The sequence below is a fragment of the Macaca mulatta genome, chromosome 15 (assembly GCF_049350105.2).
Source record: "Macaca mulatta isolate MMU2019108-1 chromosome 15, T2T-MMU8v2.0, whole genome shotgun sequence".
NCBI classification, from domain to species: domain Eukaryota; kingdom Metazoa; phylum Chordata; class Mammalia; order Primates; family Cercopithecidae; genus Macaca; species Macaca mulatta.
This window is the reverse complement of record NC_133420.1, coordinates 37318863-37344525: the sequence shown is the minus strand read 5'-3', so window position 1 is coordinate 37344525 and position 25663 is coordinate 37318863. Positions and strand designations below refer to the sequence as shown.

Sequence of the window (25663 nt, the reverse complement as noted above, 5' to 3'; positions counted from 1 at the left end):
GTCCATACAGCTGCTTCTTGTAGACCTTGCACTAGAACCCAGGTCTTTTGACACCTGGTGCCACTTTTCATTCCATTCCATTAATTATAGCCCAGAGAATAACCACCGCCCCCCCAACTCCCATTGTGGTTTTATTCTGAGGACAGATAAAAGATTGAAGCTGATGGAGTGGTAGAAAGAAGTGGGAGCCATAGTGAATGAAGACGTTTAAGGGCAGATGTTACCACCACTAAGCCCTTCACTCGGGATTACAGGCTACACTTTACCCCTCAAACTGTAGAATTCAGTGGAATCCATGGCCTTTACCTCTCTATAGATGACCTTTTTCCTACCCCTTCACATCTCCTGTTTTTTTCCTCTCCAAACTGCCCTAGATTTAGAGGTTTATTTTGAAGTAATAATCACACGCAGCGAAGTCTCTCCCAACACCTGGGGAGCAGATGTGCTGGGATTATCACTGGCATTTGAAGGGTGAGAAAACTGAAGGAAAGGAATCTGACTAAAGTGGCACAGGTTAGAACTAGCAGAGTCAGGTCTAGAACTCATTTCATATTTCTAGAATTGTGTGATGATGTACTGATAAAGTTCTTTGGTGCCTGGACCTAAGTATTATAGTAGGGTCAATTTCTAAGTTCATTTTCCATCTTTTACCTCTCAGTGGTCCTCAACTAATGTTTTTTGCCCCCACAGGTTGGGTACTCGCAAAAGATTCCATATTCTCTCTGGCAGTAGGGGTGAGAATGTTGCTGGCAGTGGTAAGAGTGGCAAGGTGGCCAGAGGACAGGGTCCTGCCATTCCTTCTCAGCCTCCAGTAAACCAAGAGCAAAAGCCAGAGCCAATTCCTTCTGATACTCAGCAGCTAATTCATTACAGGGAAGACAGGTGATTGTTCAAAGGGAGCTTTTAAATCATAAAACAGACACATCAATTATAACTTTAACAAATGTTATTAAAAGCAGCAATTAAAAACCATGAATCTTTTTGAAGGTGCAGAGGGTTATAAGGTCAGTTGGCAGTAATGCAGCTATTATCTGGTATGAATGAAATGCTGGGGTGGGCAGTCAGGGTGACCTCATTAGGCCTTGTGCTATCTTCCCAGGTGGTGAAGACACCCCTTCCCTGCTTTTCCCTCTCCAAGCCCAGAGCCTCCCCAGAGCCCAGGTAGGGAAGGTCCAGGTGTACTGTAACAGGATTGCTCGTCCCAGGCTATCTCAGAAGTCTGGAAAGCAGGTGGTTGCTGGGCTCTCTGAAGCCAGGCAGGAAGCTACAAATTGAATCCCAGGTCCCACAGCACCCCTGGGCTAGGGGCTGGCTTCTCAGCTCCCCTTCCACCTGGCCCCAGTTGGCCCCTGTGGCAGCAGCTGTGGGGCTGAGAAGGGGGAAGAACTGGGCCCAATGCCAGCTTATCTATGCCTGGGCTGTGCCAGGGAAGCAGAGGAAAGTGGGTGGGCGGTGCACAGGAGGTGAGGTCCCCCTTAAAAGGCACTGTGGGAGCTGAGGTCTAAGAAGGGGGACATCTAAACTATCTCAGGGACCCCCTGAACGCTCACAGGTAGAGAGGCGTCAGGCCTAGTAATGGAAAAACAGCTCCTGCAGGCCTGCTGCCCCACCAGTGCCTCTTGCTCTACCACCACCTTCGCCTTCCTGCTGGTGGCCTGCAAAACCAGCCAAGCTGGAGGCCACAGCAGCAGTTGGCAAGGCTGGTCCCCATCTGGTGCCCACCCTCCACGTCAAGGCACTTTTGTCCACTTTCCAATCAAGTGAGTCAGTTTCTAATATCTCTGGAAGCAGCAAAACATGAGGGGTCCTCTTCCCCCTCCCAATTTTGGTTTCCCTCCAGATGAGGCAGAATTTGAATGTTGTTCCAAAAATTCTCTTTCAAACCCCCACTGGCAAGGGCTTCCCTTTGAGGGAACTGAATGATGCGGGCCCTTTAAAAATTTCAACCTATCCCAAAAAGTGATTGTCCATTTCAGGGCAGGGCAAGGGATATGAAAGAGGGTGAGTCCCCTGTGCTTCCCTATGGAACCAAAGCTGGTTGATGGGCTGAAAGAAGGGGCGGGAGCTGAGCTTTCACATTTAGTTGCAGCACTTGGGCCCTGGAAGTGGGCCAAGAGAAAGCCAAGGGAGGAGCCATGAGGCCCAGAGGGACTGTGTGGCTGTGTGTGTGAGTACACTTGGGCATGTGGTGGTGTGGCCGTGTGGGGCTGTCTGCGTGCCTGGAGCTGAAAGTACAACACATGTGGATGGAAACTTGTGGGAGTGGGTGTATATTGTCTGCTGTGTGGTGTCTGGTGGGTCTGGGGGTGGGAGGCACCAGAAACACGTTTAGCATGACATGGTTTCCCTCCTACCACCACTGCCCAGCCCCGTCCCCCAGGTCTGGAAGGATGCCTCCATTCCAGCAAGGCCAGGCCCAGCTCTATGGAGACTGAGGGAGTGTGGCCAAAGCTGACACTGGCAGCCTTCACTCTCAGCCTGGACCCTGGTGCTGGTGCCTTCTGAGGCAGACCCAGCCCTTCACTCTTCAGATCCTCGCAGGCTTTCACAGGGGCTTTCTCCCACCCTACCACTCTCTCCAAGGGCAGTGGGGAGTGGCAGGAAAGTGGAAGAGAACAGCGCTGAGCGGCATCCTCTTACCCATCTTCTCCCACGCTCTCTCAAAGGTGCCTGTTATGTAGTCCCTGGGAGGACTGGCTGCCCCACGGGTCAGGTGTAAAGGGTATCCAGTGGAGGGACAGCTGTGCACACACAGGATGTGCAAACACACCCAAAAAGGGGCGAGAGAGGTCAAGGCACACAACTGGGGACAAAGACCTGGGCCTCAGGAGGAAGGGTCCCAGAGCAGGGGACTCAAGGTCAGAGGAACAGATAAACAGAGTTTGAGGGGTTGTGGAGTGTGTAGAGACACAGGCACAGGGGTAACGAGCCCGAGGAGGCCCTGGAACAGAGCTGGTACAGCAGAGAGACGGAGGCCTTGGCCTGGCAGGCAGGCAGGGCCTTCTGCCAGGCACTTGCAGCTCTGTCCTGCTTCCTTCTCCCACCCCAGCCTGGAGAAAGCTGGGGAGCCTATGGCTTCTGCTGCTCCTCCTTTGGTTTTCAGGACCCCTGGCACCCCTGGGGGCTAGTCAGTAAGGGGTGGTCCCTTCCCACTCCACCAGGTACTGAACCTTGCCCTCAGGTGTGACCCTCCGAGCCAACACCTGGTACTTCTCCCCACAGGCCAATCGCCCAGCTGCACCAAAGTAGTTGGTGATAGATGACTTGAGGTGGGACAGGGATGAGTCATCTTCACTGATGCTCTCAAATGTGTGGCTGTCAATGCCTTCGTCTGGCCGCTCAGGGACCGAAGCCCCCTCTGCACTGCTGTCCGAGGGGCAGCGTCCATCCAGCTCAGCTGCCCACCGCTTTGCCCGCAGGGGCATGTATGCCTTGGCTGCCAGCTTCCTCTTTCTGCTGCCCACTGTCCATCTGTATCAGGAGTGAGAGAGGAAGATGATGAGAATGAGATAGAACCATCAGGGTAGATTCCTCTCCCTGAGCCCTCCCCTCAGTACCAGGAAAGTGGAAGAGAACAGCGCTGAGCGGCATCCTCTTATCCATCTTCTCCCAGGCTCTCTCAAAGGTGCCTGTCATGTAGTCCCTGAGATAATCTATTCCCAAAGCATAGATTACCTCACCAGATCCTCACAAGAGCCCTGCGAGGAGGGAAACTGAGGGTCCAGAGGAGAAAACCAGGTAGGGAGTGGCAGAGCCAGGATTCAAACCTATGAACGTCCAACTCCAAAGCATATGCTCTTACAGCCAGGATCCCAGCACTGCAAAAGCGCAAGAGCACCATTCTCTGAGCCTCCTGAGGCCATGCAGTGCAGGGGCCCTGCTTATCCTGCCTTGCCGCTCGCCAGACTCGTGGAACTAGACAGGTCACATAGGGCTGGGGGTTAGGGACTGAAGGACCCTATATCCCAGACCCTGGATGGAGAGGTTGACAGACACATACACATACACACACACACACACACACACACACACACACACACAGAGGTGTTAGAGAAATAGACACACAGACACACAGGGCAAGGCACAGATTCAGATGCTTAGAGACAGAAACCGAGACCTGAAGTGCTGGTGAAACCAAAGAAACAGGAAGAAACAGGCCAGGCATGGTGGCACACACCTGTAGTCCCAGCTACTCGGGAGGCTGAGGCATGAGAATCACTTGAGCCTGGCAGGCGGAGGTTGCAGTGAGCTGAGATCATGCCACTGCACTCTAGTCTGGGCAACAGACCAAGACTGTCTCAAACCAACCAACCAACAAACAGGAAGAAAGAAAAATACAGAGGCAACAGCAGAGGACACCTAGACAGATGTCAAGAGACACAGACTCCAAGACAGATCTCTACAGGTACTATACCATTGTACTTTTTTTTTTTTTTTTTTTTTTTGAGACAGAGTCTCGCTGTGTGGCCCAGGCTGGAGTGCAGTGGCCCGATCTCGGCTCACTGCAAGCTCCACCTCCCGGGTTCACGCCATTCTCCCGCCTCAGCCTCCGAGTAGCTGGGACTACAGGCGCCCGCCACCACGCCCGGCTAGTTTTTTTTTGTGTATTTTTAGTAGAGACGGGGTTTCACCGTGTTAGCCAGGATGGTCTCGATCTCCTGACCTCATGATCCACCCACCTCGGCCTCCCAAAGTGCTGGGATTACAGGCTTGAGCCACCGCGCCCGGCCTTTTTTTTTTTTTTTTTTTTGAGATGGAGTCCCACTCTGTCACCCAAGTTGGAGCACAGTGGCACGATCTCAGCTCACTGCAACCTCCACTTCCCCAGTTCAAGCGATTCTCTTGCCCCAGCCTCCTGAGTAGCTGGGATCACAGGCACGCGCCACCATGTCTGGCTAATTTTTTTTGTATTTGTAGCACAGGCGAGGTTTCATCATGTTGGCCAGGCTGCTCTCAAACTACCAACCTCAGGTATCTGCCCACCTCGGTCTCCCAAAGTGCTGGGATGACAGGCATGAGCCACAGTGCCTGGCCAGGCATTATACTTTTAATTCTACTTTTGCAAGGGTCTCAAATATCTTAAAATACAGTGCAGCCTGAGTGCAGAGGAAATCCCTGTGCTCGACCACTCCCCATACTGCTGAGGACCAGCTGTTGCCAGACCAGCTGTATTGGAGATAGGCCCTCAGGGATTTGTCCCCACTCCTAAATCTTCCACCCTGCAGGATGCCATCTTCGGTCTTCCCCTCTGTCAGGCTTCTAAATAAATGGCTCTTTGCCTTAGAGACTCCAGAAGACAGGCACCATATTCAGACAGTCAAGAATCAAGGTCAGGGAACCATGTAGTCTAAGAGGCAGAGACATGCAAGCTCATGGCATGCAGAGGCCAAAAGTGAAAGAACCTCTGGTCCAACAACCCCAGAACTGGAATCGTCCAGTGGGAGGTGTTGTACAACCTTCTGCAGCAGGTGAAGCATTCCAAAGGGATGGAACCACAGGAGCCTGAATGCCTGTACTTAGATCCCATCTAAAGCCCCGTGACTCAGAACCAGAGAGTCCGAGAGCCAGACTCACAATTGCAAAAGGCCAGGTACTGCCCGCCAGAGACTGAGACACATAGAATGACCCACACATTACAGAAGTGGGAAGTGGAGGGGCTGGGAGGAATGATGGTCCTGGCAAAATGTGAACGCCAGACCTCCAGGAAGCTCACCTGGAGTCATAGGAGAGGCTGGTGGAGGCAGAGCCCGAGGTGCTGGCAGCGTCGGTGGAGTCGACATCTGAGAAGAAGGTCTGGCCTGAGCTGGCACTGAGAGGGGCAAGATGGTGAGCCTGCTGGTGGCCCGGCCAGCAAGGTCCTGCCAGCCTGGCCCACAGGGTCCCCTAACATGCATCCTTCATCCCAGTGGAGGCCCATCTTCCCACAGCTGAGCTTCCCACCACCACACCTGTCTGTTTCCTACCCAGCCACCCTTTAACCCTTCAAAGTCCAAGAAGTCAAGAAAACCTCCCAGAGCACCCTTCCCTGGCGGTGACATAAGCACTGGTGCCAGTAACTCGAGCGTGATCCGAGGCACCTGTGCAGCACTTCACAGGTCAAGAGTGCTTTCATTGGCATTATCTTGTTTGAGGAAAATAGCTGAGGAGGTTCAGAGAAGTTAAGGAATTTAGGTAAAGCAACATAGCTAGTACTGATAAACAGGGTCTGGAGCTCAGGTCTGACTCTAAAGCCCTCCTGTGTCCTCAGGAAAATACTAAATGACCTTTAATAATTTGGGAAATAAAATGATGGAAGATGCAGTTCCTCCCTTGGGCGTACTTAAGTACGGGGTGCTGTGGAATACAAAGGAGGGCATCCAGCTCAGCCTGGGGAGGGTTAGTGAAGCCTTCCTGGAAGAAGCAGGGTCCTGAGTTTTCAGATGGGCTAGGGCAAGGCAAAGGCTATTTCAGGCAGAGGGAGCAACATGAGCAAAGATGAGCAGGCATCAAACAGCATGGTGAATGTGGATAACCATGGGGCGAGGCGGGGAGAAGCAGGAGGGGAGGGCTGGAGAAGAGGGGAGGCTGGAGAAGAGGGGAGGGCTGGAGAAGAGGGGAGGGCTGGAGAAGAGGGGAGGGCTGGAGAAGAGGGGAGGGCTGGAGAAGTGGGGAGGGCTGTGGTGCTCTGGGAACAGGGATGTTATGCTGAAAGCTCTACTGCAAAAAGCCCCTTCAGGCAGACTTGCGCAGCAGGGATCCTTTTCACTGGGGGCTTGGCTTTCTGCTTGCTTCCCTCCCTGTCTCCAGAGCAGACTTCTCCGCTAGGTCCCTCACTGATACCTTTTTAAACTTTGAATTTCATCCAGCGTGAAGTCAAATATGCTAGCCAGGTGGTGGTTGGTGCTCCAGGCTGAGGTGAAGTCACTCTGTGGACACAGGAAGGAGAGAGGGAGGGTCAGATAGTGAGTATCAAATCCGCCTCCCACACAGGCTGCCTCCTATCCAGCCAGGGCCGCTGAGGGCTGGGCCCTTCCTAGGGTAAGACCATCACTTTTATTCTAAGTGCTGACCAGGGAGCCAAGTCATCCCAGTTCTAGCCCTGCCTTTGTCTCTAGCTGACTGTATGACCTTCACCTCTCTGGACCTCAGTTACTTCGACTGCAAAATGGGGACAATAACCCCTGCCTTGCTTCACTCTTAAGAGATGTCAGGGCCAGGCGTGGTGGCTCACGCCTGTAATCCCAGCACTTTGGGAGGCCGAGACGGGCGGATCACGAGGTCAGGAGATCGAGACCATGCTGGCTAACACGGTGAAAACCCTGTCTCTACTAAAAATACAAAAAATTAGCCAGGTGTGGTGGCGGGCGCCTGTAGTCCCAGCTACTCAGGAGGCTGAGGCAGGAGAATGGAGTGAACCCCAGAGGCGGAGCTTGCAGTGAGCCGAGATGGCGCCACTGCACTCCAGCCTGGGTGACAGAGCGAGACTCTGCTTCAAAAAGAAAAAAAAAAAAAAAAAAGATGTCAGGAAGTGCAGTAAAATTAAATACTGCTTCTAAACCGCAAAGTGCTGGGACATGAGGCATTGCTAGGATTACTGCCCACAGGGAGGGGGCTTCAGGGAGGAGGTGGGGTTACTGAAGGAGGAAAGAAAGTGCTCTGGAATCCTGGTTCCAGGCTGGGCTCTGCCACTTTGGTGTGTGGTCTCAGGAAAGTCACTGCCCCACCCTTCCCTCAGTGTCCCTACCTGGACAGTGGGGACAAGAATATTACCTGCCGTTGTACCCCAACTTTGGGTTCCTGGGAGAACTTGGGGGGAGATAAAGCAGGGGTCTTGGGGGGAGATAAAGCCTGGCTTAGCTGTAATAGGGACTGGCTTCTCCTTTAAGGGACATGAGAGAGTTCTCTGGGCCTGGGGGACTTAGTTTTCGGCACAGGAAGCCCTAACATGTGCTGACCCTGTGTATGAAAATGTAGAGTAAGAAAACAAGGAACTAACACTGGGAATAGCATCTTCCAGCAAAAACTTTGATCTTTTTCTTCTATAAACTCGCCTTTTCTGCTGCTGGAATTCGTGAGGCAACAAACTGTGGAGACAGAAGAGGGAGAAGGTGGCCCCGTCAGAGCCTGAGGGCCCTAGGATGGCCCAGAGGGAGGCGCCGCAGGGGCGGGGGTCACAGCAGTTGGGGAGACAGGCTCTGAACACAGCTGCACCTTCACAGGGAAGCCTGGGGAGGAGGGAGAATCCTTGGGGGCAGTAGGGATGGGAGGGTGTGGAGAGGGTATAGTGGGCAGAAAAAGAAAAGGTGCCTCCCCAGGCATATGCATCCAGTTGCCCGGCCCCCCAGTGCCAGGATGAGGGGGCTCAGATGAGCCAGGAGAGCGAGGGACCCCTCACACACACTGCCTTCCCCTTCACCTCCTTGCCCAAGTCCTAATCCAGCAAGGCTGGGTCTTCAGATCTGGCTTTTCCTCCCTGCGAGGCAATGAGGGGGCTGTGGTGGTGAAAGGAGTTGGGGATCTGGGATCTGGGATCCTGCTCAGCCACTACCTAGCCCTCTCAGGGTCCTACAGCTGGGACTGGCTGGGTGCAGGTCCTCCTTGCTTGCTTGGAAGCAGAGAAACCGAGTTTGGCGGCAGCCCTGGCCCCTGGGTCCCCGAGCACTGACCCAGGCTTGCTCTTTCCTCTCTTACGCAGCTCAGAGGAGGCGCTGTTCTCATTTGGCAGCAGTCCCTTGTCAGGCAGCAGCTTCCCTGGCGGGTTCGGTGGGACGCGGATGCGCAGGCGGAAGATGCACTTCTTCTTCTTGATCTCCTTGCCGCAGAGGAACCTGGGGGGTGGGCAGCGGGAGGAGGAAGCTCTGGAGTCCATCAGTTCATCCTCCTGGGGAGTGGGGTCAAGCATGACACAAGCCTCTCTGCCTCCCTGGACCCAGAGCTAAATTCCGGATGCCTCTGGAGATGCTGATTTCCTCAAAGCCCATAGGATGCGGGGTTCCACGTAGAAGATGAGAACACAGCTGGTGCCTCCTCCCTGTGCTTCCTCCTGCACAAGTATGGTTCTTGCTGCTCTTCTCCCTTTTGTTTGCCTCAACCAGCCCCAAGGCCACCTCCTGCAGGAAGGCCTCCTCCAGCTCACAGTGGAACTCCTGTGGTCAAGATACTGGAACCTACTTCATTCTTTTCTCTGGTTTCCCCAGGAGATTGAAAGCAACACTGGGTGGGCTGCCCTGAGGCTGAAGAAGTGACCCAGACACAGCCCTACCCTCTTTAGTACAAGAGGCCCCCTGCCATCCCAATGGACAGTCCTCCATTAGAAGGGCAGGGGACCTCTTGTACTGAAGAGTAGGGCTTTGTCTGGGCCCTAAACCATGAGAATGTGGAAGAGAGTAGGTAATTCTGCCTAGAGGTGTCTGGAAGTTTCAGGGATGAGGACCTTGTTTTATTCCCCACTATGACCTTAGCACCCAGACAGGCCCGACATAGAACAGCAAATCAATGAATACTTGTTGATGGAACAAATGATTTAAAAAGACTGAAGCACATCCTAGGCAAAGGGCAGAGCATGAGTAAAAGTACCAGGTGGGAAACCAAGGGCTCAGGATGGCTGGCACCCAGAATACAGAAAGCAAAGGGACAGTGGCAGAGGACACAGGCACAGCCTGGTCTTAAAAGGCCTTGAGTGCCAGGTTCAGGAGCCTGGGCATGCCTCTGTGGTGTGGTGAGGGACGTGACCAGCTGTGTGTACTGAGAACTCTGGATGGGAAGGCAGGGGCTGAGGGATGGGTCAGGAGGCTGTAGCCCACCTCAGATGATGCACCCATCCCTCAGTGCCTGGCCCGTAAGGCCTAGATGTCTAGAGCAGGAGGGGCCTTCAGAAAGCAGGGGTGTGGCCCCCCTACAGAGCTGAGCCCAGTACCAAAATGTAGCAGGCTGCTGGGGTGGTTGGAGTGGCTGTGCAAAGGAGGTGGGGTGCTCCCTAGATCTTGGAGAATGGAAATGATTCAGAGAGAAGAGGAGGAGGACCCAGGCAGGGAGCACAGCCTGAGCAAAGGCTATGAGGTAGGAAGAAATCTCAGCTGTAGATGGCCCCACCACGCTCCCTCCCCACCCTGCACGCACCGGCTTTTGTAACTGTTCAGAGCGTTGAGGAGATGCGGTCCTCGATCTGTCACAGGGGTGCTGGTGAGCTGTGGGAGAACAGGCCAACAGAACATCAGACCCAGGCACATGGCGCGTGGGGAGGCCCCAGCCCCTACTCCCTCCCTTCCATCTCCTGATGCTTCTGAGTCCTCCAGGTGAGGACCACTGACTCACTCCAGGATCTCAGATAAGCCTTTTCACCTTTCTAAGTTCATTCCCATCTGTAAATGGACAGAATACCTCCTGACCTAACTGTATTGGGAGCTTTAAAAAGTCCATACCCTTGACCCAGTAATGATACTCCATGGAATCTATCATGGAATCTATGTATCTGCAGATACAACATGAAATGGGAACAAAACTTCACATACAAAACGGTGGCATTGTTTCTAATGGTGGACGAATGGGAAAGAAACTGCCCAACAGGAAGGAAACAAGTAAGCTATGGTAGAAACCAATGCAGCCATTAAATTAGCTGGGCATGGTGGCGGGCGCCTATAATCCCAGCTACTCAGGAGGCTAAGGCAGGAGAATTGCTTGAACCCAGGAGGTGGAGCTTGCGGTGAGCCAAGATAGCGCCACTTCACTCCAGCCTGGGCAAAAGAGCAAAACTCCATTTAAAAAAAAAAAAAAAAAAGTTTAATGAAGATTCTAATAATATGGAAAAGAATAATGTATACTAAAAATAAGATTATTTAAAATTGCATATACTGTATCATTTAAACCATGAAACAGAAAAAATATTCATAGAAGAGAGTCAGAAAGGAAATGTACCTATGCATTAGTTCTAGTGATTTCTGGGTGGTGTGATACGGATTTTTTAAAAAGTATACTTCCTTATACTTTTTGGTACTTTAAAGATTTTTCATCAGGAATATGTACAATTAAAAAAAAATCAGGGCCGGGCACGTGGCTCACGCCTGTAATCCCAGCACTTTGGGAGGCTGAGGTGGGCAGATCATGAGGTCAGGAGATCGAGACCATCATGGCTAACATGGTGAAACCTCGTTTCTACTAAAACTACAAAAAATTAGCCGGGGATGGTGGTGACACCTGTAGTCCCAGCTACTTGGAAGACTGAGGTCGGAGAATGGTGTGAACCCAGGAGGTGGAGCTTGCAGTGAGCTGACATCAAGCCACTGCACTCCAGCCTGGGTGACAGAGTGAGACTCCATCTCAAAAAAAAAAAAAAAAAAAAAATCAGAAAAAAAGTTACTAAAAACCAACTCTGTGTGTATCTTTTAAGGTTTTATAATATCTATTTTTAAAAAAAAATTATCAAACACTGTAAATGAAGATGTTATTACATAAAATGTTTTACAAAGCATAAAGGTTATTCTTTTAAAATTCCTTTTCATCGAAGAAGGATTTGGGGCAGTCTATAGAGAAGATGCCTCACTCTGTACGTGATGGAGGGGATTCTAAGGATGTCATTAGGGAAAAGAAGACACAGCACCCCCATGGGAGTGATTAGGCATCACTGGCTCCAGCTATGGCTCAGCCCCAAAGCTCTGCTGACCACAGGCAAGTCACTCTCCAGCTCTGACTCTGAAAGTCTCCGTTTGTTACTTCACTCCATGGATCTGAGGCTCCCAGGCCCCTGGTGACCCACTATTCCGCATAGGATCAGCAGTGGGCAGACCCACTCCATGTTGCATTCTAGCCAGGAAATCTGGAGTGGGTCAAATACTCAGCAGAGAGTTGTGTTCCAGCCAGACTTGATCTAGGGCCTCAGCTCCCCTCCACTGAGCTGGGGAGGCCCCAACCTGCCCACTGCCAAAATCTGGGATTGGGAAGGCCCTTAAAGGGCACAGGCTCAGAGGCCTAGACTCAGGGATGCAGCAACTCAAGGGTGAGAGTTGAGACCTCCATCCTAGTCCTGCACTGCGTGGCCCTGGGTAAACCTCTCTGTCTCCTGCCACTGACATCCCACAACCCCACATACCTTGCCAAGCTGCAGGAGTTCCCAGTGGTGGTTGACAAAGGCCAGAATCTCCTCAAAGTCAAAGTACTTCTTCTTGCTCTGTACCCCCAGATTATAGAGGGCCAAGTGAACCACATCCACCCTGGGCAAGGGGGCAAGGAGGTGGGACCAGGTGAGGTGGCAGCCTGCTCAGCCAGCATCACAGCTTTCTGGGTCCAGGCTGAGAGACAGGGGCAGAGCTGGGACCCAGTAGCTGGAAACGGAATCGTTCCAGGAGGGAGGAGGGAGGGGAGAAGCTGGAAGGAGCAGCGGTCGGTTTGGACTAAGCCCCACCCTCTCACCATCGCAGGGGCAGCCTCTCGATGTACTCTGGGCCCTGGTTACACACGGAACAGAAGAACAGGTAAAACCTGTGGGTGGGCAGAGAGGGGGGCCTATGGTGGGAGGGGCTCGGACACCCCCCCAGTCCAGCCCCCTGATCTCCTCACTTGCCACCTGCCTTCCCATAATCTTCTCACTCCCAGGGCTGCTGGCCACTGGGGGGCAAGGACAGAGTAGGACAGGGACTAAGAGATACCCCATATTCCTTCTAGCCCCTGCCCTCAATCCCCTCCCCAATTCTTGCCCTAAAGCGTGGCTGAGTTCAGAGAGAGTGAGCTGAGCTAGGGCTGCCATGGTCACCCTCTTCCCCTCAGAGACAGACACACACGCAATCACAAATGACATGAGACACCAACCAAAAGATGCATAACATCAGGTTTGACATCCATAATGACTCCATTAGCTTAGCTCCATCAGCTAGAAGCCATGTTAAGTCGTCCATTTCCCCAGCGGCTTCCGTAACAACCCTGGGCAGGGCTGGCGCACAGACTGTGTCACCCCTTCTTCCCCAGACACTTAAGAGACTGGGGCGTAGGGAAGGCAGGCATTTATCTAAGGTACGCCACAAATCAATGGCAACTAGGGATGTGGCCCAGAATACTTCTTTATTGCCTCCTGGCCCTGCATAGCTGGGAGATCCCCTACCTTGAGCTGCCTCCATTAAACAGGTAGGCATACATTGTCACAGACCCCCTCTTGTCTGGAGCCTGGCAGTCACCCTGCAGGAGTTGTTGCTGCCATCCCTGCCCCCTCCCTACCACGCCCAAAGCCCAGTTAGACCAAATTAGCACCTACCGGTCTCCAAACATCATGGGCTCATTGAGGCACTGGGTGCAGGCCTCGTGGAACCACTGTCTGCACCGGTAACATTGCAGCATCCGCAGGTACCATCTGGAGAGACAGAGGAGCCAAGGTCAGCCAGAACCACACCCCCAGTCAGGTATGAGCTTTGGCAACCTTTCCCAACTTAAATTTGCCCTCTACTGGCAGAAAGGGAAGATAATTCATAGTTACTGAGCACTTAGGCTGTGCCAAGGGAGGACCTGGGAGTTGGACATATACTCTCATTTGACCTCACAACCTGGTAAAAGATGGGACACTGTCTCCATATTACACGAGTCACAGGTGAAATGGCTTGCTCTAGCTCACTCAGAAGGCAAGTGGAGGATGATGACTCAAATTCTAGTCTCCCTAACTTCAAAGGCTGTGCTCTCCTTGCCATGCCACAATGAAGCCACCATTTCTGGACTTGCTGCTTCCTAAACACTGCTGACAGGGAAACGTTTGCCTTGGAGACTACACAGGAGAATAATGGTTTCTGTCAGCTGCCCGGGGGCGAGACTACATCTGGCTTTTCTCACCTGCAACTGTATCTGCTCTATCATGGTCATCCAATAACTATTCATGGAATATGAAGAGCAAAATACTCAATGCTTCATTGACACCTTGTCAGGTGAGCTCCAGGTTAAAATGCAGATTCCTTGGTCCACTGCAGACCTATTCAATCTTTGGAGAAGCCTCTGGGATGCATTTTTAATCAGCATCCTGTGCAACCCTGCCCATAGGTGTTGAGAAGCACTTCGTTAATGCAAGAAAGGTTTCCATAAGCATTTCTCCATCTGACAATACTTGGGGAAGTTCATAGGCCTGAAGTTAAGGTTAAGCCCATTTGAGAGATGAAGTAGTTCAAGCATTGCCCAAGTTACCCCGCTGGAGCTTGGGGCTGAGATTCAGGACTTCAGAGGGTCCTGACGGCTGAACTTCCTGAGGCCAGAGACGCTACCTCTTACATCTATGGTTCCTTCCACAATGCCAAGTGCACTCAGCCCAAGGGAGCAAGCTCAGCTGCTATGGCTACATAGGGACCCAGGTCGGCAAGGAAGCATCAAAGACTCTTGCCGCAGAGCCAGCACAAGAATTCCCTCCACAGTGGCCCCGACATAACATGCCCCGCCCCCCGTCCCCTACCGCTGCCTGACTGCACATCTCCAGGGAAACCAATCTTTCCTATTTTTGGAGACAGGGTCGTCTTGCTTTGTCACCCAGACTGGAGTACAGTGGCATGATCATGGCTCACTGCAGCCTCCATCTCTCAGGCTCAAGTGATCCTCCCACTTCAGCCTCCTGAGAAGTTGGGACTACAGACATGTGCCACTGCGCCAGGCAGGAAAAGGATCTTAACATCTTACCAGCAGCCGGTTCCACTGACTCTGACAGTGAAAAGGTTATCTTGACTTTCATGCATTAGTACCACCACTACCACCAGTAACAGCTCACATTTTTTCCAGTGTTTACCAAGTGCCAGACACTATGTGAACCTCTATGTGAATTATGTAATTCACGCTCTGCTCATAATCACCACATGATGGGGAAACTATTCAGAGAGCTGAGGCTCAGGGGTTGTACAGCTGGTAAGGAGCAGGGCCAGGACGTGGACGTCCAGGGAGGATTCGCACTGTGTCCGACCCAGGCTCTTAACCACACTTCAATACTTCCTCGTTTCCTACAGAGCTCCAAGGAAACACCTCCGCCCTCTAGCCCTGCTCCACAGTGCTAAATGCCACGCGGAGCCCGGCCCTCGGTTCTCCCCTTCAGGTCCCGCCCCCTCGGGCCCCACCCCGAGGCCTCCCCTTCGGGAGCCGCCCCTTGAGGCCTCGCCTCCTCAGGTCCTGTCCCCGAGGCCTTACTATTCCCTCCTCCTCACCCCGCCCCTCCACAGGCTGCTTCTCAACTAGCCCCAACTCCCTGGCATCCTGCTTGGGCTGTCGTAACCCGCCAGGTCCGCCTCCCGAGACCTCGCCCCAAGGTCTAACCTTCCGGGCCCGCCCCTCGAGGCCCCGCCCCCAGGTCTAACCTGCGGAGTTCACTTCCCGAGGTCCCGCCCTCAGGGCCAATCTTCCGGGCCCACCCCTCGAGGCCCCGCCTCCGTAGCGGCTGACACCCCAGTCCCGCCCCCTGGGCCCCACACCCCCGGCTGACACTCCAGGCCCGCCCCTCGAGGCCCTGCCCCCACAGCACAGCACGCTGGACCCGCCCTCAAGGTCCCCGCCTTGGCTGACACTCCAGGCTCGCTCCCTATGGGCGGTCCCCGCCGCCGATTCTCGCAGACCTGCCCTGCTGCCCGGGGGTCCCCGACCCCCTGCCTTACTCTCCGGGCCCGCCGCAGTAGCAATAGCATTGCTGCTGGTTGGTGCGGTGGGGCGAGTCCCACTCGAGCTCTTCGGGCTGGTAGGACAGCACCATCTTCACGGCCTGCAGCGTCCTGGCGATGGCGCCCTTCTTCAGCGCGCCGCCTTTCTGGGGGGAGACGAGGGCCCCAGTCAACCACCAGGTCCGGGTGGACCACGCGAGTCAGCACAAGGCTGTCTATCGAAGGAAGTGCTGCCAGGGTTTGGGGGACCCGCAGATATTCCAATGTAGTCAGAAAAGCAAGAAGCTTTTTCTCATTAATTCCAAACCCATCCCCTCTATCCCAGAAGGAACTCCGTTGATAACAGAATTAAGAGTAATAAGCGCAATAAAGGCAACAATTACCAACATGTATTTACATGGATTTTCTTTTTTAATAGTAAAGTATCATTTATTGGTCCTGTTATTCCCGACACCAAACCCATCTCCACTTTACAGTTGAGGAAACTGAGGCTCAGGGAGTCTACAAATCCTGGCCAAGGACAGTGGCAGAGGCGCTATCTGTCTCCTAAGCCCAGGTATGGCCCTTCTGCTTGGAGCTCAGGCTCTGTGATTGGAGTCTCTGGGCTGCCCAATGGAGGAGGCAGGAGAGGCAGGGACTGGGGAGGATGAAAGGCTCACCCGCACAGCCAGTGCGAAGATGCAGCGTCGGCAGAACCAAGGTGTGAGCAGGGGCTGGTCAGCACTGCCCGCTATGGGGATGTGGCACTGCTGGTGGTAACCTACGGCAGAGGAGGGGGCAGTGAGCGCCCACAGGGACGCCGTGGCCCAAGGCCAGTTGGCCCAAAGGAGGCAGGACTGGGAAGGCTGAGGGAAGTCCTAGGAGCTCTGCCTGCCAGCTGCTGGGAGCCTGGCTGCTGATGCCCACCAAGGTGGCCAAGTCAGTGTCCAGGCTGGGAATTAAATGACAGCATTGGCCAGTTGGGGTGGGGAGGGGGGGCACAGGAAGGTCTGACTTCAGTGCCTGAGCCCCATCTTTCCCACCCATCCTCGCCGTTTAGCAGGGCCCCAAATTACATACACCATCATACCCTCCCAGCTTTCCCCAGGATCTCCTCCCGAGCCCTCACTCACAGCAACTGGCCCCCTTTCACCCTGGAGTGCCAAGAGAAACAGGAAGCCAGCAGAGGCCCCAACAGGCTAGAGCAGTACCCATCAGGGGCCAGTGCGTGGAGACCCATAGGTTGGGGCCTTCTCAGGGCCCTGCTCTCTCCACTCACCCAGGCCACACTTCCCGCAGATGAGGATCTCATTCAGCGGCCCTGATGTCTTCCCCAGGCAGATGTTGCACTTGGGCTCCTCTCCTGGAACACCGGCTGAAAGAGAGGCCCTCGAGGGTCAGATCCAGCTCACAGGAATGAGAAGTTTTATACTCACTCTCCAGATGCCCAGCCTCTACTGTCTGCTAGGCCTAGCACTAGGCCCCACATGCCGCCTCACTGAATCTCCCCAACCACTCTGAGATGCCTATCATCATTACCATTCTAAAGATGGGGAAATTGAGGCTTTGAGAGGTTAAGTCCCTTGCTTAGCTAGTAAGGAGAGGGTGGGATTAAACCCATGGCTATTTGACATCTAACCCTTTGTTCTTTTGACCACATCATGCTGCCTCTCCCGCCTTATTTAACTTGTTTTGTTAAATTGTCGTTAAATAATTTTTTAAAACTTTATTACGGGATAATATACCTTTTTTGTTTGTTTTGTTCAGATGGAGTCTCACTCTGTAACCCAGGCTGGAGTGCAGTGGCATGATCTTGTCTCACTGCAACTTCCGCCTCCCTGGTTCAAGCAATTCTCCTGCCTCAGCCTCCTGAGTAGCTGGGATTGCAGGTGCATGCCACCACGCCTAGCTACTTTTTATATTTTTAGTAGAGATGGGGTTTCACCATGTTGGCCAGGATGGTCTCGAACTCCTGACCTCAAGTGATCCGCCTGCCTTGGCCTCTCAAAGTTCTAGGATTACACACGTGAGCCACTGTGCCTGGCCTAGAAGTTATAATGAAACTCCATCTTCTCATCACTTATGAACTCATGGCCAATCTCGTTTCTACTATATTCCCACCCACTTCTCCTTCCTGTAATTATTTTAAATTGAGTCCCAGATACCCAATAGATTTTCCATAAATATTTCAGTATGTATTTCTGAAAGATCAAGACTTTTTAAAAAACATAATTACAACACCTTTACTGCACGTAAAAGTTAACATAATTGCTTAATATCATTAACAAATACAGTTAATTTCTCATTTCCAATTGTCTCTTAAGTACAAATGCCTTAATACTTTTAAGTCTGTTCTTCTGAATCAAGGTCCCCAAGTAAAGTCCATACATGGTGACTGGCTGATGTTTTTAAAATTACTTTTAATCTACAGGTCCCCTCTCCATCTCTTCCTTTGCATTTTATTTTGGTTGAAGAATAAATATGTTTTTATGTGTGAAAGGTTTGTACCTATACATTAAACACATTTTGATACGTGTTTCTGTCTTCTTTCTCCAGCACGCTGAAAGTTTTGTAAGGGTAGAAATGGTATCTCTTCAGCCGGGCACAGTGGCTCACGCCTGTAATCCCAGCAGTTTGGGAGGCCGGGGTGGGCGGATCACAAGGTCATGAGTTCAAGACCAGCCTGCCCAATATGGTGACACCCCGTATCTACTAAAAATACAAAAATTAGCCAGGCATGGTGGTGTGTGGCTGTAGTCCCAGCTACTCGGGAGGCTGAGGCAGAAGAATCGCTTGAACCCGGGAGGCTGAGGTTGCAGTGAGCCAAGATCGCGTCACTGCACTCCAGCCTGGGTGACAGAGCGAGACTCCATCTCAAAAAAAAAAAAAAAAAAAAAGAGGCTGGGCACAGTGGCTCACGCCTGTAATCTCAGCACTTTGGGAGGCCGAGGTGGACAGATCACAAGGCCAGGAGATTGAGACCATCCTGGCTAATATGGTGAAACCCCGTCTCTACTAAAAATACAAAAATTAGCCGGGTGTGGTAGCAGGCGCCTGTAGTCCCAGCTACTCGGGAGGCTGAGGCAGGAGAATGGCGTGAACCCGAGAGGCAGAGCTTGCAGTGAGCCAAGATCACACCACTGCGCTCCAGCCTGAGTAACAAAAAAAAAAAAAGAAAGAAAGAAAGAAAAAAAAAGAAATGGTACCTCTTCATCTCTGTATCCCCAGGACCTTATAGAGTGTGGCATGTAACAGGTGTTCCAAGACATGTTTGTTGAATATATGGCCAAGCAGGAACCTTGCCTCTTATTCCTGAACATGCTCCCAGGAAGGTGGTGTCCACAGTGCGTCTCAGTAAGTCCTCACTGGCTTAATGAAGCAATGGATCAATAACTACAGTGGTGTTCAACCTTATGCTCTAATCTCGGGAGATACCGGAGGGTCACCATTCTGCCCAGAAGGGGCAGTTCTGGCTAGGAGACAAGCCATTCTTCAGCCGATCACTGTGGGTACCTCCAAGGAGCCTGATATGTGGTGGGCCTCCACAGGAGGTCAGCTAAGGTGCATGGTCTTCTCCATCTGGCTCCTTATGCTTTCAATAAGGGGGTAAACCAGGAGAGGAGATCCTCATTGCTTTGGATATTTATATAATACATTTCAGGGGTTGGAGAGGAATCGGTCTGCACTGGCCACAATTTCTTGGAGAAGGGGGCAATTTGAAAGCTTTACTAACTGGCTGGGTTCTGCAGCCTCTACTTGGCAGGCTTCTTGGAATCATCTCTTACGGTAACAAATTCTTTTTTTTTTTTTTTTTTTTTTTTTTTGAGACGAAGTCTCGCTCTGTCGCCCAGGCTGGAGTACAGTGGTGCAATCTCAGCTCACTGCAACCTCTGCCTCCTGGGTTCAAGCAATTCTTCTGCCTCAGTCTCCTGGGTAGCTGTATTTTTAGTAGAGACGGGGGTTTTACCGTGTTGATCAGGCTGGTCTCAAACTCTTGACCTCAGGCAATTCACCCACCTTGGTCTCCCAAAGTGCTGGGATTACAGGCATGAGCCGCTGTGCCCAGCTGGTAACAAATTCTTGAGTAACAGCTTCTCTAAAACCAATAGCACTGAGCTAAGCATTTTACATGGATTAGCTCACTTAAGCCTCCCAACCACCCTATGAAGCCAGTATTTCACTTCATCTTTCACATGAAGAAACTAAGACTCAGAGAGGTCATATTACTTGCTCTGCAAATGCAGCTAGTAAGTGGCAAAGCTGGTCCAAGGTCTACCTGACCCTAAAACCTGCTTCTTCCCCCTCTAGGGGCCATGTCTCTTCTCCTGTTAGAGTATAAATGGCAAACATGTTTCTCCTCTCATGCCAACTCTGATTGACAGGTTTTGGGGCTCCATGTTGAAAGCACATGTGTTGTCAATGGCTACTGATGTCAGTTGTGTGTATAGGAAGGGAGAATGGTGGCAAAGATGGCCCTGACTTGCCATCTCTGTAAGGGAGAGATGTCAGCTTTCTGAAGGCAGGGATGGTACCCAACCCAGATTCCTTTCAGCCCTGAAAGCTGGTCTAGCTCCATCCAGGCATGTCCATCTTCACCCTGCCTGACTTATCTCTGCTTTATTGTTTTTTCTCCCATTCCTCCGGACTCCTTGCCCCGTGGAGAGGGCTGCTTCCACTAGTTTTATTCATATGTTAAATCGGGGATGCTGTGCTTGCATCTAGAGCTGACAATTCTGATTACCTGGACACGCCCCCTTTTCTAGCCCAGATTGACCCAGAGCTTTGAGCAGTTGGAGCTATAGTGTAGTCAGGAAGCAAACACAGGCCTGAGGCCCAGTCTGGCCCTCCCAACACCTCCCTGAGCTACCTTCCCCACCTGCCCAGCCTCCCTCCTGGGGTATGAATCCTCAAGGGGATGACTGATGTCCTAAGTACCTTCCCAAGTCAATATACAACCAGATTAGATCATCATCACAGGGGGGCTTGGGGTTCATGGACAAGGGCAGATGCCAGGAGTAAGAGATGGAAGGAGAGAAGGAAGAAACGAAGGCAGCAGAGGAGAGAAGACCTGGCGAGGGTGGGGGCTACCTGAAATGTTAGGAAAACTCACCATGCTGTATGTCCTTCCATAGGACCCAGTATTTGGAATTATCTTCGAAAGTCACGAGGCAGCTTTGCTTAGAGCTGCTGACCTGGGGCACAGATAGGAAGGAGCAAGTGAGAAAGGGTTGGGGAAAGCCAACCTGGAACGTAGTCTTCCTCCCTCATTTTTGTCTCCATATGCTCCAGAAAGCAGGGCTAGAAGGGGAAGGAGGATGGCAGTTCCTGGACAGGGTGTACTCCTTGTCATTGGAGTTGCACAGCCAGGGACCCATGGATGAAAACTTGGTCAGAATGTTGAGGACAGAAGCACAAGTCAGATGCTCCTCTGTGATCCTCTCGAACCTGACTTTTTTGCTTTGTAGGCTCTCAGAGCACTTTTCTAAAGAACTGGTTGGATGATGTTGACCCTAAGGATGGTGCCTGCAAGACCAGGCTCTGGCTCCTCCCACCACCAGCTTTGGGCATGGGGGACAAGAAGGGAATTCCCTGGCAATCCCCCTGCCCCCTGGTCTGACAGCCAGGCTGGAACATGAGCAGAGAGATGCTGAGCCTGAGAACAGGGGCCAGAGAGGACGAGTTTACCCTCTTGATCTTCCCGAGGTAGTACAGGCCATCTGTCCACCGGCACAGCACATACTGGCCCTCCGTCAGCTTGGACATCAAGTCTCTGAAGTTGTTCTTGACCTTCGCCAGGGCTCCCTTGTTGGGGAGGTGGCTGGTGGCACCATAGGAGTCCCGAGTCCCTGGATCCAGAGCTCGATTCTCCATCAGTTTCCCCTGACACTGGGAGAGGCAGAACAGGGTTTTTACTTCTTGCTTCCCTGCTTCAGAAATCCCATTAGGGGAAGGAAGGAAACCACCATTTCTGTGTACTGTGCTATAAGCCAGACTTATTTATTATCTCACTAATGCCTCGTGGCCATCCTATGAGGGAGATATTACTATTCACGTCTTACAGATAGGCAAACAGGTGTGTCAAGGAGAAGAGGCTGATGGGCCAAAGGCAGAACCATGGCCCATACCACGCTGTCTTTTAAAGAGAATGGATCTCTCAACCCACACAGAACAAAGTCCCCTACCCAGCGGGCCTGAACCACTCCCTGTTTCAGGAGGCTGAGGTTTTATTCCTTAAGCAAACACACTCCATGTGCTCTGGATGGATGATCTTCTCCAGGGGAGCGGCTGGGTTTTATTTTTACCCCCAACCCCTGCAACCATCCCTACCCTGTCCAGAGAAAACTCACCTAGAAAGGAAAACTGGGTGGCTTGTAACTAGTGTAGCCTGGGTCATCTGTCTTTTGTAATCCCCCCTTCTGTTCTAAATTATGAGCTGATTTAATGGAAACCAATTCTGGGACATTTAAACCCACTTATGCTTTCACCCAGATACACATTTGCTGTAGTGAAGTCATCCATCCCCATGCCAGCCTCTCCACCCCTGTCTCTCACCATCCTAGTCAACGTGCAGTTCACCCATTGATTTCTCTCTCCCTGCTAGTGGCACTGCCTCCATGCATCTCAAACTCCTCTAAGCAATGAGTTGCGACAGCAGGCCATTTTAAGTGCCATGATTTCTGGTTTTCCAGCTCTAGCTTCCATCCTCCTGCCCTGGTCTGAGTTCAGGCCTCATCTTTTGCTTGGGCCATTCATTCATTCATTCATCACTCAGTAACAGTTTCCTGGGCCTTGTGCTCACCTCCACTAGGCATCTGGGGTGGAGAACGATACTACCTGCACCCAGTGCTAAACAGGTCGCTCCTGCATTCCTGCTTCTCCACCAGACTCATCCGCAGGGCCACCAATGTCCTTCCAGAAACCTTCTGGGGCTCCCCACTGCCTTCACTGGTGCTCAAAGCCGTCCCTAACGCCCCCTCCTTCCCTGCTGGGCTCACCTGGTTCTATGCCCCTCCACACACTCTCCACTACAGCCACACATAGCCTTGCTCTTTCCCCGAGGGCCTACTCGGGTCTCCTCCTTGTGGCCATGGCGCTGGGCACCTGGTGTTATGACTATCTGTTCACAGGGAGAGAGTCCAGTGCCTGTTTCTGCGTGGTGCCTGTGTGTACTCCTGTGCGACTGGGCAGGATGATGTCTACGGCATTGTGCCAGGGAGTGTGTGAAGCTAAGTACGAGTTTACGTGCGGGGCCCCGGGGCGAGCCGGGCACTGCAGTGGTCTCGGCTCCCCAGATGGTGGCGTGGCCACGACCCTCTCCACCCCCACTCCCATCTCCTTTCTCTCCAGCGCAGAGCGCATAGGCTCCCGCGCAGGGGATGCGGTCTGAACCCCTGTCCTCTCCATGCCACCTGGCTCGCTCGGCGCTGCGAGGTCCCCGCCAGCCCGGCCTGCGGCCAGGCCGGGGCCGCTGCAGGTTCACAAACTGACACTTCCTCCCCCGCTGCGCCTCTGGGAGCCGGCCGGGTCGCTGCACCCGCCTCCACCCTGGCCGGGCGGGGGCCCCCGGGTGGCGCCCCCCCAGCCCCCGCCTCCGTCCTCCCGGAGCGGGCCCCCGCGGGCTGTGATTGGTTGATTCAAACCCATTTGCAAAGAAATGCCTGTTTGCGGGTTCCCGTCTGCGTCCAGTTCAAATCCGCGGCACCGGGAGCGCGGGGCCGGGCGGGGGCAGGAAGCGAGGATGATTCATGCGCCGGGGCCTCTCCCAGGGCGGCCGTTGGCTTTTTAAAAAGGGTGATCAGGAGGGGGTAAAAAGCTTGCAGAAGCACCCCCTTCGGGTTCAGCGCTCCTCTCCTCAGTCGCTCGGACGCCAAGCCTCCCCCATCCCAACCCTGCCGCAGCCTGACTTCGGACGTGAGCGAAATGCCAAACGCTCGTCCGTCCTTCCCCCACCCCGACAGGAAAATTAAAGATCGGGGGCAGGGAAGAACGACCTGTCACCCACGCCCCCCGGGGCTCAGGAACCCGGGTGGGGCCCCTTTGCCCCGCAGGTACCCTGCACGCCCCGTCCCCACCCCCGAGCGCCCCGCTCCATAGGAGTCTCACCCCCCGGAGGCGTTCGGGCCGCCAAAGTTCAGGGAGATTTCGAAAAGAGAGGGATGAGGGCCGGGAGAGGAGAGTGTGGCGGGGAGTCCGCCCAACAGCGCAGAACTCACCGCGAGGCTGCGTGTCCGCCGGTCCCACTTGGAGTCTGGCCACCAGGCGCATCGGTGGCGGAGGCGGCTGCGCTCGGCCCGCGGCTGCCCGGCCGAGTGTCCGCCAGTGGGGCCGGGGTCGGGGTCTCGGCGGGGGCGGGGCGGGGCGGGGGCGCCGCGGGGAGGAGGGGGAGGCGGCGGAGGGAGGGGCCGGGGCGCTCAGGAAGGGGCCCCCCGGGCGCGGGGCGCCATCTTTTTCGCGTTTTCCCGCGAATTATTGACGTCCCGCTTATGTAATTAGCGGGGGCCGCGCCGGCCTCGCCATTGGAGCCCGCGGCCGCCGGGCCCCGCAGCGCCGCCTGCCCCCGCCCACCCCGCGGGCGCGCATCCTCCGCGGCCACTATCCCGGACCTGGGCCCCCAGCCGAGAAGCGGCCACACCGCGGCGCACACGGAGACGCCAGGCAGTGCGCATGGCGCACACTGCCGCTCGCACACTTGTTGAGGAAACACAGCTCGGCGCGCAGGCACCGGCGGACCCTGGCACAGACACACAGCAGGGCGGCGCGGACCCTTGGCGCAGACAGGCAGACACAGACCCAGGACGGCCAAACGGGGCACACAACAGCTTGCACTCACAGCACAGGCGTTCGGCACAGAGACACAGCCCAAGCGTAATGTAGATACACAACACACAGTGCACAGCGCACAGACACAGGTCAGAACACACCGCAGCATGTACAGGACACACACCACAAAGAGAAGTACTGTACACACCAGCCATAGGCATAGATACACAAGGAGGAACACACTGTACGCAACAGACACACAACGGAACATGCATATAAGGTAGACGGACATAACACATAAAGCCACAACGCAAGAACAACACAGGCGGGCAAGAGACGCAAGTTTTCCTGAAAAGGGGGCATTCAGATAGGTTGTGGAAATAGGTTGGTGGGTGTGCCAGGGAATTTAGTGGGCTAACAATGCAATTTTTAAAATATGGGTTAAGAATATCAAAAGGCAATTCACAAAAGAGGAAACCTACATGGCCGAAAAATAGCCCCAAACAACAAACTGCATAGACAGTGCACAGAAATACATGGTACAATCGCAAATATATGCCACACGCATAACACGTCATGTAAATAAAGGGCACACAATGAAAGATAACATGCACAAAGTCATAGGAATGGCAGATGGAGGCAGTGGGCAGAGCTCCAATCACAGGGTCCCTGCCCTGGGGAGAAAAGGAAGACATGGTCTCACCCAGACTCACTCTTGGGGGAAGGGGGTAAAAACGCTTACCAATAACCCCACCCCCATCCTTGTCCTCAGTCCACCGCGCCCACTTCTGTGGCTACCATCCCACTCTGCAGACACCCCCACCAGACAGGGATGTGTCCTTTCATGGGTGTGGCCTGTGGCCAGCACCTTCCCCCAGAGCCTTCCCTATTCACTGTCAGTTGCTCAGTCTGGGCCCTCTGCCTCCTGGCCTTGGAGCATGATCTGTGCTGCCCCCCACCTCACCTTCTCAGCAGAGATCCAGGAATCCTCTCACCTCCTTCCTCATTTCCTTCCGCTCCTTGATCCTCCTGCTCTCACCTGCCTCACTGCCCCGTTCTGGATCCTGGGCCTCAGCAGAACCTAGCACTGCTGAGCACCTGCCTGAACCTGGAAGGAAAGCTTGGGAGCAGCCTCATGGCACAAAATCTCCCAATCCCGGAGAGCACATTTTCAAGTCCCAAAGGAGCCCTAGGATTGTGCTACTTAACCATGTTCTGCTCAGAGAACGTGTGTCCAACGCGGGTAGGGTTGATGATGGGAGCAGAACACTCCCACTAGCTTCTAAGCTGGCTGGGTCTGCCTTCAGGATGCTGGGGGACAGAGATGACAGAAGGAAGTGCTCACCTCT

At 53.4% G+C, this 25663-nt stretch overlaps 1 protein-coding gene across 15 annotated transcripts; it reads right to left on the bottom strand.

The window, feature by feature from the left end:
* Positions 1-931: 931 nt before the first annotated feature.
* On the bottom strand, positions 932-25419 carry PHF19 (PHD finger protein 19). 15 transcript variants are annotated; one of them, XM_077968192.1, is made up of 16 exons: positions 23768-24122; positions 23213-23332; positions 21240-21440; positions 20665-20746; positions 16834-16929; positions 16235-16335; positions 15573-15721; positions 13220-13315; positions 12385-12453; positions 12065-12185; positions 10099-10166; positions 8646-8807; positions 7976-8063; positions 6820-6905; positions 5714-5809; positions 932-3471 (listed from the first exon to the last, which is right to left on the bottom strand). In XM_077968192.1, exons 3-16 carry the CDS (start codon positions 21423-21425, stop codon positions 3129-3131), a joined length of 1743 nt encoding a protein of 580 aa, XP_077824318.1. In that variant the 5' UTR covers positions 21426-21440; positions 23213-23332; positions 23768-24122; the 3' UTR covers positions 932-3128. The 15 variants fall into 15 exon arrangements, with proteins under 15 accessions (XP_077824318.1, XP_077824321.1, XP_014972429.1 ...); XM_077968195.1 differs by lacking the exons at positions 23213-23332; positions 23768-24122 and adding an exon at positions 25279-25419; XM_015116943.3 differs by lacking the exon at positions 23213-23332 and having other exon boundaries at positions 23768-24218.
* Positions 25420-25663: the final 244 nt, after the last annotated feature.